At 43.7% G+C, this 15109-nt stretch overlaps 1 protein-coding gene across 2 annotated transcripts; it reads right to left on the bottom strand.

Moving 5' to 3' along the window:
* Window positions 1-685: 685 nt before the first annotated feature.
* fbrs (fibrosin) lies at window positions 686-15001 on the bottom strand. 2 transcript variants are annotated; one of them, XM_053849184.1, is made up of 18 exons: window positions 13391-15001; window positions 10519-10680; window positions 10360-10386; window positions 9472-9501; window positions 9300-9348; window positions 8678-9008; window positions 8350-8582; window positions 7609-7904; window positions 7493-7537; window positions 7284-7382; window positions 6904-6987; window positions 6743-6781; window positions 5611-5682; window positions 5379-5532; window positions 5019-5099; window positions 4546-4629; window positions 3714-3930; window positions 687-3481 (listed from the first exon to the last, which is right to left on the bottom strand). In XM_053849184.1, the coding sequence occupies exons 1-18, from the start codon at window positions 13691-13693 to the stop codon at window positions 1903-1905; spliced, it is 3885 nt and encodes a 1294-aa protein (XP_053705159.1). In that variant the 5' UTR covers window positions 13694-15001; the 3' UTR covers window positions 687-1902. The 2 variants fall into 2 exon arrangements, with proteins under 2 accessions (XP_053705244.1, XP_053705159.1); XM_053849269.1 differs by lacking the exon at window positions 6743-6781 and having other exon boundaries at window positions 686-3481.
* Window positions 15002-15109: the final 108 nt, after the last annotated feature.

Below are 15109 nucleotides of genomic sequence, written 5' to 3'. Positions count from 1 at the left end.
CTTTGCGTTTAAAAAGGTTGTTTTCCTTTATACTCCTCACATTATCGCTTTACGTTGAGCTTTTTGTACATGAAAACTGGAAACGTGTCAGTTTCTTCCTGTACCCATCAGAAGATGATTAAAAAAAAAAAAAAAAAGAAAAGTGGTCAAACTAGGTCTTGTTCTTAAGCACATGGCATGTGAATACATTCCAATGTAAAATCTTGAGCGATATATTGGTATTTAAATGTCTCAAGCGAGTATATATTTCCAACAACTTGTCTGTTGATTTATGTTCCTGATATATTTAGGTTGCTTATCTATTGCCAGGTAGACAGCACTCCTCTGGAGTGGCATCACTTTTCGATACAAGGTTCCCCCCATACTTGACAGTGTAGTTTCAGGCATCATGTGTGCATCAAAAAACCTTTGGATGTTTTTGCAGCTGGCAGAAATCCAAAGACTTCTGATCTGGTCACACTGCCCACACCATCACTTGGGCAAGACTCAATTGCTCAGAGTCAAAAGGGTCAGGACTGAAAGAGTTCATCATCACTGGTGTTGCAGTCAAGCCAAATACAAATAAAACTTACCTCACAAACAGCACTTGAGTGATGCTAAATTACTCTCAACCCACCCATTGAATGTTGAATCTAAAATATTTTCATGATTTGACATCAATGGCTTGAGCTAGTCAGAAAGATAGACCATGACAACAGGGTTAAACAACAATTCATTTAATAATTAATCTTTGTGGTCTCTAGGGGAGGGATTTGAAAGGTATAAAACGGTCATAATAAAATAATCGACCCAGTCTTTCCCCTCTCAACATCTCCACCGTCGCATCAGAGTCCATTTGTTTTTCAGTTCAGCAAGTGTCCAACTGATCCAAGTATATAACTTATTTTCCTTGCTTCACACCCAGAGTTCTGCAGCACAAGCACACGACCAGGGAATCCTCCCTCTCTGCAAAATGAAGGCATAGATGAGATCCTTGTAGAAGTCACAGGTCACAATAGGTGCTGCTTCACTTGTAAGGGGTTCCTGCAAAATGAGCCTTTTTGTCTACCTGGGTGAGTTCAGGCCAATACCCGGAACAATGACAAAGAACATAACAGTGAATATATTTATTATTATAGAAGATAATTAATGTTAAGAATAATAATTACAAAGGTAACTTTCTCTATCCTACTATAATCTGGTCCTGCCGGGAGAAACTGGGAGACGGTGACAGGAAGCTCTAAAATACTGAAGTCACTCGTGCTGGTGCACACTTCATGTCGCTGTGTTGTGCGTGGACACACACACACACACACACACACACAAAAAAGCCAGAGTTGGAATCTCATCAGTGGAGGTTTGATTTTTGGGTGAAGCAAGAAACTGAGGTAAGATGATTATTGACTTGTTTTACAGAGACAGGACAGAAGAGAAAGTGGCACTGGTCCATTGTCATCACACATGCGCACAAAACTACAGGATGACTGCTGTATTACTGTGAACCCTTGACATATGCACACGTCTAGAATGATCAGGCAACACAGAGTTGGGTAGGAGGAAGAACAAACCACCTTCCGCAAGTCTCGAGATCCAAAATAAACTTAACAAAATACAACAAAAATGTTGTTTTCCCCCCCCTTCTGATACAGTGACGACAAAAGGAAAAACAAAATATGCACAGAAACAATGAACCTTTAAATTGCACTGACAGAGCCATCGGCTTATCCAAGTAGCACAAGTCTAGTATTTTCCACCTAACTGGGCACTATGGCCACACCTGTTCAGCCCTGGTCAGGGTCCATGACTTAGTTTAGGTGAGTGACTGGTCAGGTTAAATAGTTTGCGAGAGGTAAAAGGGGCAGGTTGAGAGCAGCACAGTGATCCTGACATTTCCCTTTCATCTCAGACAGTCTTGTCCCACTACTATCTGGACTCTGCATCTTTGTGAGCTCCATACAGAGCCAGCTCACTTGGGCCCGCAAGTCGAGAACCACGCGAGGGTGGAGACGACCGGTTGGTGATGGACGGGATGAGTGGTGGTGGAGCACCCACGGCGAGTGCACCCACCAGGCCTGCGGGAGTCTTTGCCAGGATGCCGTTGGGCACGTGGTGTGGGTTCAGAGGGCCGAGGCGGGAATAGAGGCCTGGATGGTGCTGGGAGGCCACCGCTCCAGGAGGCAGTGCATGGGAGAGTAGACCTGGATGGAGCTGCTCCAGGTGGGCCGCCGTAGCAGCATGAGAGGGACTTGATAGGTGAGAGCCTGCAGGGATGTGGTGCATGCCAAAGTACCGGGCCCGTTCAAAGTCTTCCCTCAAGATCTGGGCTCGCTGCTCCTCGTCCATGAGTCCTCCCCCAGGTGGGCCAATCTGGGGAGGTCGGTCAAAGTGGTGAGCCATTAAGCCAAATTCTTGACGGACATTAGGGTTGGAAGCAGAAGAGGTAGCGGTGGGAGGGTGGTGGGGGTTGGAAGCTGAGGCAGCTACAGCAGCAGCCCGCTCAGCCTCCAGAAAGCGGTGCTGCTGGAAAAGCCGGGCCAGATGCGGGTCAGAGCGCAGCGCCAGGTGAGGGTCTGACCTCAGTGCCAGGGCTTCCCGACGCTGCTGATGCTGGTGTGCCGCTAGATCTCTCCAGGGGTCCCATGTGTAGCTATGGGGGCCCTGTGGAGGTCCTTGAGGTGGACCATGGTGGAATCGTTCCCCACCAGGACCCACCATTAACCCAGCCGAACCTGATGCGTTTCCTAGAATTGCTTCAATGGCTCTCGAGCGGTCCAAAACAGAATGGTGTAGCAGGGCAGCTGGGTTGGAAGAAGGAGGTGGGAGGGGAACACCAGGAGTGGGGGTCAGAGATAATGAGGAGGAAGAAGCGGTTCCAGAGCTCGGGTGTTGCGGATGGCTGCCAGGACGGTCAAAGCCATGGTTGAGGACAGGCCGAGAAAGAGAAATGGGGACAGGTTCAAGCTCCTCTTTCCGCTCCTCCTTGACTTTGACAGGCGGAAGGAGTAGTGGTGGTTTAGAGATGGGAGTTGTGGTCCGATCAGGCTTCTTAGACTGAGACAAAGATGTGATGGTAGCAGAAGCCGCAGCGGATGATGGGATGAGTCCGTCTCTCTGAGAGTGAGACGGGTCATTCTGGACGCCATGTGCCGGGGCAGCCAGGGAGCGTGGATAAAGGTCCAGAGGAGACGCAGCCAAGCGGCCAGGAGGAGGGGGAGTGTTAATCACAGAAGAGGAGGACCGGGGTCTGTCCCGGTCTGCTACTAATGATGAAGGACCAGCTGGTGGTCCTCTAGAAGACATTGGGGGCTGCAATCTTTTGTCTCCATCTTTTTCACGTTCCTTGTCTCTGTTCAAGCTGCGAGTCAAGTCCTCAATCGGCCCACCACTCGTCAGGGTGTTGCTGTGACCGTTGAGGTGCGAGCTTGGTGTGTTGCTGCGTGGTTTGAAGGATGGCGCCACCGGGGACATTCGAACTGGCTGTCGACCATAGAGCATGTTGTCCCTGCGGAAGAAAAAAACCCTTACTTAACCACACAGATAAAAGAAACAAGGGTTCTGATTCCCTTTCAAGATATTAACTTCAACAGCTACACCAAACAAAACATATATATTGAGAAATTCCAATGAATTTGACTGGAACATCAGGTTGGCTTGTTTTCTTTTACAGACACATTGACACCAACAAACTCAGTTCAGTGAAATCTCTGACCATGTGGCCACAGCACAACACATACCGGTCCTTCTCATCTTTGATGTGCAGAATGTCCCGTCTCTCTCCATCCTTCCCGCGGTCTCTTTCATCCCTCTTGTCTGACGCTTTAGTCCAGTTTGGCCCAGCAGAAAACCCAGATGGGCCAGGATGCAGTCTGTTCCAAGGGTCGTGATGGTTGGGAGTGGATAAGCCCCCAACAACACTGGCTGGTGGCTCTTTCGGTCCAAACATTGGGCCAGCTGCAACAAAAACATAGAAAGAAAAAAAAAAAAATCAATGACCTTCGAGAAAGAATGTAAAACTGCTCCTAGACGTTTAAATTTACTTAAATATGAACAACACAATGTCAGAACAAAGAGCCACAATATCACGTTCCACCAAACATAACTTTTCTGCTGCCCCAGAGTGATTGTTATGCATGTTTAATACACAGCTTCATTGTTGGGTCACTCAAGATATACAGCCACTGTATACAAGTAATGTCCGACTTACGACCGGGATCAGTTCCGACCAGTTCCAACCAACCGGTCTTAAGTCAGATTGGACGGAAGTCGAATGCCATTCAAAATAGCCGACGCAAGGGTTATAGGCACTACTGTAGTGGTAGATGGCTGTGTGAGAGTGAGATGCTGGGATACTGTGCTGCCGTAACTGTCGTACGTGATGCCGGTTGGCTGCTATAATTGTCGTACGCGTTGCCAGGCTGCTACATGCTATGCTGCCAGACATTGGATAAATGTGGTCCTAAGGACGGGTGGACGTAAATCAAGCAGGTCGTAATTCGGATGTTTCATGTATTGTCATGTTCCTGATAAGGTTGGTTGCGAAAATCAATATTTGAAGTCGATACTCACCGAGTGTGGGACTCCCCAGTCCTCCAAAGGCACCAGAACCCAAAGCACCGAGTGGGGTGAAGGGTGGCGATCTGCCATATGGATCTTGGGTAACAAAAAAAATCAAAACATCAAAATGTAATATCGTTAGCCCAGTGACTATGATCACTGGTGAGCCAGATGTCCACATTAGTGAACACACAAGTCAGCACTTAATATTGCAACAATATTAACAACAATAATATCATTAATTATTTTGTGGTATGTCCTACTGAAAATGCACTAACTCAGTGCTTTTATTCTTGGTATATTGGTGGGAAATGAGGATGAATGAAAGTTCCACTTATATAAAACAGAAATACTTTAATTGGGAGGTTCAGCGAGACACCATGACTGCCTAAAGTGAAATGAAATGGTCAACAAACAGAATCATTAAAAGGAACAAACAAACCACCAGAAAATACTTTGAAAATAAATACCTGGAATACTCTTACCTAGGTGCGCAGTTGGTGCGAGGAAAGATGAAGGGGGTCCTGGTGGAGAGATGAAAGGAGCAGAGGACGGATTGACAGAACCTGAGAAAAAGGGTTTTTGAAAACAAATTAAACAAGGTAGTTAGTCACTTCAACCAATTGAAAATCTGTTGGTGCAGTAGTCGATTGTCACAGCTTAGAATTGTTTTATAAGAACACGTTTTATAATAATGCTGATAGTGCTTGACAAACGATATTGGTTAAAAAGGTCAATACTATTCTGCTTACAGTATTATAAGAACAAGACAGGGTAGAAACGTTTCAAAAAGTGGGGTCATTCACCCCCTCTCCGTCTGTAAAATATATAGCATTTTGGGTCACCTGTGGCAGAGAACAAAGTGGGAGGTCTGGTCAGGTCATGAGTGGGAGGCATAACTCCTCCCATGTGACCCAGCGAGCCCAGTCCACCTGCCCCTGGAAGACGAGACAGCAGGTCGGTGCGGAAGTCCAGCTTGTTGGGATCTGCCTGCATCAGCTGTCAAAGAGGGAGCAGAGAAGTGAGAAGGAAAGCAAACATACTGAGAAAAGTCATGGAACAGGAGTGGAAACCAACCTTGACCTTCTTTTGGTGGCTGAAGATCATCCACGCTACATACACATGCATGGCGCACCACTTTCCTGGTTTCTGCGCAGAAGTTATGACATATTAAACGCAATTCCAGGAACAGTGTATTAACATCTGTGAGGCCTTTGCACACAGAGTCAGAGGTCACAGAACTGTGCTCAGACACTTGTCTAGAGTACAAGAGTGGATAGTGCTGGGAGGTGCAGCAGTCAGTAATTAGTCTTGTGAATTCTACAAGAGGCAAAACTTTGATGAACACTGACAAACCTTTGATCATGTGGTTAGTATGAATACGGACTACAGCAATGACAAAACTGTGAACTTGACATTGACAAAACTGAAGTTGACTTTGAGGCACTCCTGTACTTAAGTTTACCTACATATACAAATACGTTCCTTTCCTCTCAAGCAATTTATACAAGTGTAGCCCAACAATAAACAACAATTACACAACAACAATTCTAGAATTAAATGATCAAACGTCAACAAGATAGCCAGCAAAGTAAGAAATGCTCCCACGACAGCTATAAATGTAAAATGAGATGACAAATTTATCCTTGTAGTCCCCACAAAACAGATCATAACACAATCATCTTTCATCAGTGATGACTGAGAGGTGATTAAAAACAGGTGCCATGTATACATAGCAGATTTAATAACGTGACTATTTACAGATTAAACATCTGAAACACTTACTGTAGGTTACCTTATAACGTCCCATTAAGCTTTTTCCCAAAAAAAGAGTAACACTTTATAACTTCCAAATTATTATTAATGTCAAAAAAGTTTCTTCTTCTTTTTTTTTTTTTTTTTTACCAACATTGACATTGGTTACATACATTAGTAAGCTAAGTAAGCTTTTATTAACGCAAGTCTCAGTGTAAAACACCAGTTCATTCTTGTCTGTACTCATAAGTAAAAAACCCCTACAACTACAAGAAATGAGTAAGTAATGAGTGTGTTTCTTGGCTAAACCACCCAGCACTATCAGTCACAAAGGAAAATGGTGCAATAGTGGTACAGGGGTGTCTAACTGGGTGTGCAAGAGGCAATCAGGTGGGCAGCAGTGTGAGCAGAGAAGCAGTGAGCATTTCTGGAAGCTTCGTCAGGTTTTGCTTACATTACTGATTTTCAACGAAGTCCCGAATGGATCAGTTAGCTACAAGAGAGCACACGTGACACCACTTTAATCTCACTCTTCACCTCCCATCTTTCAGGCTACTACACCACTCCACATCAAGTATCCAATCTTGATGGTTCCACAAGAGATATCGGTCTTACCCGAGGGTCTTTGGGCTGCAGGTGGTGTGGCACCACCCCAAGACGAGCACTGAGATCAGGAGCTGATCCCTGAGGAACCAGCGGCTATAGGAAGACATGACAGTTATGTTGTTATTAATAGAAAGCTGGTAAATGTAATGAAAGTCTGCCATTAAAACCAATAAAATAATTTACTAACATAGGAAGATTCTGATAAATTGGTGGAGGAATTCAGGGAGTAGGTTTAATAACGCTAAACCAATGAGCAAGTACAAATATCATCCACACTTAACCTCAAAGGTGTAAATCACAAACAATAGCCATTCATGAGCGAAAAAAAGGTGTGTAGTGTGACCAAACCAGCTGCTGACAAAAAAGCAGTCAGGCAAGTTTCTTCTCACCTTTGGCTGAAAGGCTCCTTGCAGGGAGCCGAAATGTCCAGTTGGAGGAATCACAGGCTGGATGTTTGGCACTGATGGAGGTGGGTACTGTGGGAAAAACTGACACAACAGAAACACAGGTCAGTACTCATTAAGCAGAGAGAAGTATTTTATTCTCTTAAGATATAGCATGGATGAGTTGAGTTACATAACTCAACACAATCACTTACAGGGTGCCGGTACAGCCCATCCATCTTGCCTGGGAACTTGTCAAACTGAAACGTACAAGTTGAGCTGATAAAAGCGGTAGCTAGGAGGTGAAATACAGGTGAAATACTACACTCACCAGAGGGGGCGCTGTAGGTGGGGGATGTAAGAATGGTGTGAAGTGTTGGTGTGTGTGCGTGTGTTGGTGCTGATGGTTGTGTTGATGGAACTGGAAGGCCAAGGGCTGGATGCTGGGCTGGTTTTGAGACGTCCGGCCAGAGGATCCAGATGCCGTGCTCGAAGCTGAGGGGCCGCCAGGTGTAGAACGACCCACAGCGGCAGTGTTGCTGTCAGCCCCAGGAACACTGCGCCGACCCTCGCTCACTTGTGCATTTAAATAGTGGGAATTGAGATTCTGACGAAGCATCTCCTGGTCTGAGGTAGACAAAGAGATGGGAGATTATTAACAACTTGGTGATGGATAAAGATTTGCTAGAATGAAATACGGCACAACAAATATGACAAACATTAGTATAGCCGACAACCTCACCACGCCTCTCTTTTTAAAATAAATAATTAATTGTTCTCATGTCCCCTCAACAAAAACATCTTTCTGTACACATTATTTAAAAAGTATTACTTTAAAGACAGACAGCTCTGTCGACTGTGATGACAACTATGTGAGCAATGCCCCAGTTCTCTAATGTTTAGAAGGTGTTTGGATTCTCTACATTAAAGAAATTTTATGGTAGATACTACGGTAATTCAAATTGCAAATGCTAAATCCTGCCGGCAGCAAAAGACTGTCAATCAGAGGTGAAAAAATAACAGTCCAGGAGCCAAATATACTCAGCTGGCAGGACTAATCTATCAAACGTACCTGCTGCTGTTGAATGGGAGGGACCTTGCAGCAGTGGAGGGGGTGGAGGTAGCCCAGGAGACGATGTGAAGGCTCCGGAACTTGCTCGTGACGGAGGTCTAAGGGGTCCTGAAGATCCTGAGCCCCGAATGTAAGGCAGAGACACACTGGTGGAGGGAGTTGGGGGCCGCATGCCAGAGGAAGAAGACCCACCAGCTGCAGAGGATGTTGGAGGTTTGACAGGTGTGTTGCTCCTGTGGGGGAAATCGTGCCAATAGATAATAAATCTCCGGTCTCCCCAACAAAAATCAGTAAGAAACTAATTTTATAAACAACAAAGATGGAGAACCTGTTATAGATGTGCGAGCGTCCTGGTGGAGTGAGAAAGGGTTTTGGTTTGGAGAGTGGTGGGCTATTGTTATGGTGGCCAACTGCACCATTGAGGGGACTGGGCCGGGGAACAGTTCCAGATGTTGAGACCGGGGAGCGAGAAGGCAGACAAAAGAAGGATGCAGAAGAGGTAGACGAAGAGATGGGCTCAGGGAAATGCTGCTCTAGACTTTTCTCCTGGCTCCGCTCTAGACCCGACACTCTTGGGGTCACCATAAGACGGGACATGCCATTCCGAGAAGGCAGAGGTGGGCAGCTCTTCCCGACGTTAGAGGCTACATTGTCCACCACTGCAAGAGGGGAAAAGAGTCACAACTGAGACAAATAAAAAAAAGAGGGACAGACCTGTATGTATGTTTGTGTTGGTGTATTTTGATGATTAAAATGAACAGACAAAAGAATCATGATATTCAATTTCAGTTTATGTTGAGTCTTCTCCAACCCCTTTCAGTTTTTAATGTCTTGTGAGAAATACAATTATGAAGTTAGGTCAATAAATTCTGACATGACAAAAATACTCAAACTTGATAAATGATGAAACAAAAATTTGTAAATCAAACAATTACAGCAAGGGGACATACCTTTTCGAGTGGTGACAGTGAACACGGGGTCAATCTCATTGTCAGAGGCCTGTATGGGATACAAGCAGATTTTCTGTTAACTGCGTTTCTAACAGTTATTTTACAGCATACACAAAGTAATTTGTTGAATGAAATTAAGTTAGTTAAGAGATGAAAAAGAAACAACACACACCTTATCCCCAGTATCGCTCTCTGTGTCACACTAGAAGAAAACAGAAGCAAGATGTTTGTTATTTGAAAAATCTAAATGAAAAATAGCTCCTCCATGGTGGCTGAATATATATTTTTTTAAATATTGTATCAAAGCTAAATGACGTTGGGTAAACAATAATTAGCGGGAAAACCTGTTACAGTACTAAAACTCTCCACTGCTATGGGGCTGCAATTCTAATCTTTATTGACAGATGTGTCACAGCAAAATGAGACTCATGTATGACAGGGGTGTGAAAAAAACAAGTCACTTGCTATGATTCAGAACTCTTAATATCATTTTTTTAAATACAAAAATCTGCTAGCGGTCGCCATTTCATAATCATGCTCAATGTCCTGACATTACTGCGCCATCTTTTCTGGCACAAGAACAGAAATACCAAAACAAACATGGCGGGGTAGGAGAACTTCGCTAGAGGCCTAGAGTTTGGCATCACTTCTGGTTTTACTGCATGCCTGGAAACACCAAGCTGGACGACACCAACAGTGTGAAAGCCGAACTGAGATCATGCACTTCAGCAACACAACAAATGTGTGGGCTTGTATAGTGAGGCATAACCCCGAAAACAGACCCACAATAAAGAGGCACTTTTGTTTTTGTAACTTAAGCAGTATGTAATATTGCTTTTATGTAACAGTTGCAACAATTCTTTCTCAGCATGGATACATTAATAAATGCGGAAAAGACACTTTAATGTCTCCATTTGTCATTCCACACTGCAAAGCAGGTGGAGTAGAAAGTAGAAAACAGTTGAATCGATATATTTTGAATTTAATCGAATTGTGAGATGGTGAAAGACTTCCACCCATGTGATGTATGTAGTAGAAGGATCTAATGGAATGTACTTACAATGTATCCAGTCTCCAGAGGGTGGCCCTGGAATAAAAAGCAATAAACAAATTTTACTTTGACAAAAAAGAAATATAATTTTGTTTAACAACTTTCAGCACTTGAACTTCCTTGTTCTCAGCAGAAGCAGGTTACAGGACACCTGTAAAGCAAGCGCACCTCAATCTTTCTCCTTTTGTGGTTGTTTTTCTGGCAGCTGTATGGAGCCCCTTCCTCCGGCTCGGACAGAGGGCCACCCCCATTTTCTTCTGGTCCTCTCTTTCCTTTACTCCGTCGGCCTTGTAGATCTGACCTCTGGTTTGGCTTCAAGGAGCAGTCCATCTAATTGAGTAGATTAAATAGAGAGTCAGTGATTTGTACGATGGTGAAATTATTTAATCATTACATCCAACACGCAGAGCTGCCCGGTACGAATCTGGTGGTGAAATGCATGCATGTCAGCAATCAACAATTTCAGGTGTTTTGAAATTGAGGCTGATGCTGTTGGAGGTCCATCAGTAGATCACAATCACAGCTCAGCTTTCAGGCCATAAAAGTCAAATGTAAGAACTACTTCATTGCAGTAGTGACATGCCAGAAGAAAATGTTTGTTAGATAGCCCTTATTAGTCCCACATTTGCAATGTTGTGGCAGCTTCATGTGATCACTGTTTTGACATATGTTATAAGAAGGTGACGTTTGTGTGGAAATAATTTCATTGCCCCTAAAATACAAAACAGAAAAAGTCAGGGTGTTCAAGGGCTTCTCTTGTGGACCGCTGTTTTCATGGAACACACCAATCAGACAAATTATGTCCTTTATTGATCGGGTCCAGGCAAGCATGAATACGCAAACACAGAGTACAAATGAATTAATTTACTAATCTTTTGAGTCTTCTTGTGACAACAAATTGCTCAAAACCGTTTTGGAGGGATTCTGTAAATGGCATGGAAATCTTTGGGATCAATAAAGGTGGTCACAGCAGCTTTTTCAAGAGGAGACATTTGGCAGCTCATCAAAAGCTCCAGAATTAGAACATGAATTATTGAAAAACCTCCCGAACCATCCTGGGGGCTGTAAGCACAAAAATGGCCAAGGTAGATCATGTCCACAAGTAAAAGACTCGGCATAAATATGAAGTCAAACTGCTATCACTTCATTTTGAAAGACCCGCCTTTAATATCTTCTCACACAGTACCCATGAAATGTACCGTAACAGTACTTCTTGCTATCTGATAAGGCAGCTGAATCTCTGTTTATCAGTTATTTCCAATTCATTTTTTGCATGTATTACATCTAGACATGTAACTTTGGTTAGCATCTACTTGTCATATGGGGAATTACAGTTATAAAGAATATACCTAGTAAACGGAAAAGACAATGTGGAACTAATTTAGCCATTTCACCTGTGTGCCTATTGGTTACCACGCTTCCACACTGTACACTAAGCAAGGCACTTTGAGAAGCTATCGGTATACATTTCTGTACATACTTTTAAGATTTATGGATCATTTTATTTAAAATACTCACTGGAGTCAATCACTACAATTGAACTTTGTGTGTGTCGGGTTATTTTGAGTGGACAGTAAATTTACAAGCTGTACACTGACCACCTTGGATCATTTCTTCAGTTTTGTCCCATGAAAAGATATACTTAACCCCAGAAATGTCAGGGGTGTACTCACTTTTGTGAGATACTATATATGGGAAGGGCGAGTATTTAAGAGCCATACCATGGTGTCATCATACTATGATTGTCAAAGACATTGAAAGTACAGAAATAAAAAAGCAATACCCCAAATTTGGGGTAGTTCGGAGTATTGGGACACACTACACTTACAGGTGAACGTGCAATACCAAGTGATAGAGTGTTAGGGTGGGAATAGGGTCAGGCCCTCACGCTGCTGTTATTTTTCATTGGTAATGGAATTATTACTATCAGGGATCACTTGATCATTAAGTGAGACTTCATTGCCAAAGGGCCAATGCATGTTATCATGAAGTCTTTTTCGTTGTGAACAGGGAGCGTGTCAGGGGTGCACTGGTTTCCATCATGTCTGGTGAAACACTAATTATTTTCTTCTAGTGGCTAAAAGACAGTTCTCGGTCAATGACCATTTTGATGTTTGAACAATTAATCCAACACATTGTTCAGTCGTCCAGTAAATGGGAAGACGTAGTCGTAGAAATTTGTACTTGGTATTCAATTATGTGTTTCAGTAAATGCATGGTAAACAGCATGTAGTTACACAAGGGCGGCATGTGCTTTGTGGCTGGAAAGGGACCAGCTAGTAAAATGTGCCTGGGCATTTTCAAAAGTTATTTTAACTACACTTGAAAGAAAGAAAATGAAACCAATGTATGAGGGCAGACTGGAAATTATGTCTTGGACGCCAGTACAGACAACACTCATGCAATAACAGTATTGTTGGAGCAACGTGTTCACTTTCCTGGACAACACAATTTCCCTTGGGATTACTAAAGTTTTCTGATCCTGATACACCTAACAGACTGATACCAAATGTGGTGCAGGTGCTCATTGAGTTGAGTTATCCTGTCACCAAGATAGGAATATGAACAACGAAACCTTACTTTTCGGCTATGCAGTGTTCAATAATAAGCATTTATTAGTCATGGATAAAATAACATAGAGGATCCAATTGTGAAGATTAGATGTCCTCACAGCCAATCATCCTTATGATCTTATGTACTGTATGAGGTCTACCAACGCAATGAAACTGATTTTTTTTTTTTTTTAATCAAACATTGCTGTCAAATTTCAGAAAGCCTGTGGTTATGTTCCAAATTTCAGGAAATATATATATAGACAACTGATCTAAGAAGAATGCTGTTTATGTTTCCCAGATTTTACCTCTATATGAAGCACCTACTGTACTATAAGTTCCTAGTTGGTTTATGTGTGAGGCTCTGAAAGAAATTGTATAAAAATGTAATGTAATGTATACTACGAAATAAATGCTCAGGAATTTGATTTACATGAATATAACACAACACTTATTGAATTCTCAATGTGAATATGTGGCATAGTTACCTCCAGTGCTTCCAAACTGATAAAACTGGCGATGGCAAACCCATCGATAACGTCTTCCTCACAGGATACTGACTCTCTCTTCCTCCTCCGGGGTGGTCTATGTCTCCCGAATCCAGGCCGGCATTCTCTACCTCCGGGCCCCAAGACACTGTTGGTGCCACACGCCTCCCTATCAGAGCCCGAGGACAGGGACGTGGCCCTCTGCTCTGCCAGGTCCACTCTCCTTCGCCTTCGCTCCCTGTCGCGCTGTGACCGAGACCGTCGGCTCTGCCTGAACCCGGTGCTCCGACTTGGTCCGTCCATGTTCAGCCCCTCGTTGTAACTCCAGAAAGAACCAAAGGCACTTGAGTCAAATCCCGGTTCGGTGGGTAGTAACCAAACCACAGATGGAGAACAGCAGCACAGACAGGCCCTGGCTGAGATCTGCTGTTAAAATGGCGTTAGCGGAACCAGAGCCTATTATTTAGCGTCTTCTGACAACAGTCTGTCGGCGTGTGCGCCTTTCCTCCTCCGAAATGTTAGTGTCATTGCTCTGAATCGGAACTCTAAACCAGAACCAGGACAAATGTCAGGACATTGCTAAATGTAGCCTGCTAGCACCGAACCCAACCGACAACCGTGTGGGCTTTGCGCATGTAAACAAAAGTCACACAAAGCAGGATTGCTTTTGTCTGAATTTGAGACTAAATTAAAAAAATCGTCAACGTCTGCACAAAGCTAAACAAGCACCGCGTCCATGTTTCAGACCAATCCTCACTAAATAACACGCGCAGCTAGTTTGGAAGGCCGAAAACATACATTAAGCACACATTTGAGTAAGTTCCGAGCACGGTTGACGACACAGTTCAACAAAATGTTACTTTTGTATCTTGGTCATTATTATTATTATAGCAATTCGTGGTCGCAAGATCAGCCCAATTAGCTTTTTAAGTAGCATCCACGGCTAACTAAACATATCACAGTGTATAACTGTCTTGCAAGCGAAGAATAAATATATATTCTTTAAACGCGAGCGGGATGACGCAAAGAACAGGAGTACGGCTAAAATATTGACCAAATCTCGTGAATATATATTTTAACCAGCGAATTGACGTCCGTTTCTAATACTTTAATAACATCAAAAGAAAGACGATAGCTGCCTGGCTAACTAGCTCCAGCTGTTAGCCAGAACGGAAATGTCTATTTACTTCCACGAAGTATGACGTAAGCCGCGTTGAATCTATTCGTGTAGTGTAAATTTATCTTTCAAGAATTATCTCGTCTGAAATTTTCCCTGCTTCACCTCCGACGCCAAGGGGGAAAATAAGGCCGCATATTACAGCCTCGGGCTCGAGTTCCATAAACGAGGGTGTGGGCCAAGCCCCCACCGGGGAGTCAGCGTCGTCATGCAGCCGCTAGTGCGGTGTAATCCGAACGTTCAGGACGAGTTGGAGCTCCGGATCCCACCGTCACTGTCGTCCTTGGCAAGTCGAAGTTCCCCCAATGAGGATACACCACATCACAACTCAGCCGTGGAATAGTTTCCACAGAATTTCTGAAGAATTGATCAGTAAACGAGTCTGTCAGTGCTGAGCATTGTGTGCGCTGCTCTTCATCTGCTGTCTCAACACTCGCTCGTATATGTCGCTGTTTGTCTACACTGACTCCTGCAGGACAGATGGAGCAGTGTAACCAACTGGATTGGATAGGCTCTTATGGGCCCAGCCGATCTAAAAAAAA

Source organism: Synchiropus splendidus, chromosome 1 (genome assembly GCF_027744825.2).
Source record: "Synchiropus splendidus isolate RoL2022-P1 chromosome 1, RoL_Sspl_1.0, whole genome shotgun sequence".
Lineage (NCBI taxonomy): Eukaryota > Metazoa > Chordata > Actinopteri > Syngnathiformes > Callionymidae > Synchiropus > Synchiropus splendidus.
Note: the sequence above shows the minus strand (reverse complement) of the source record. Positions and strands in the feature narration are given on the sequence as shown.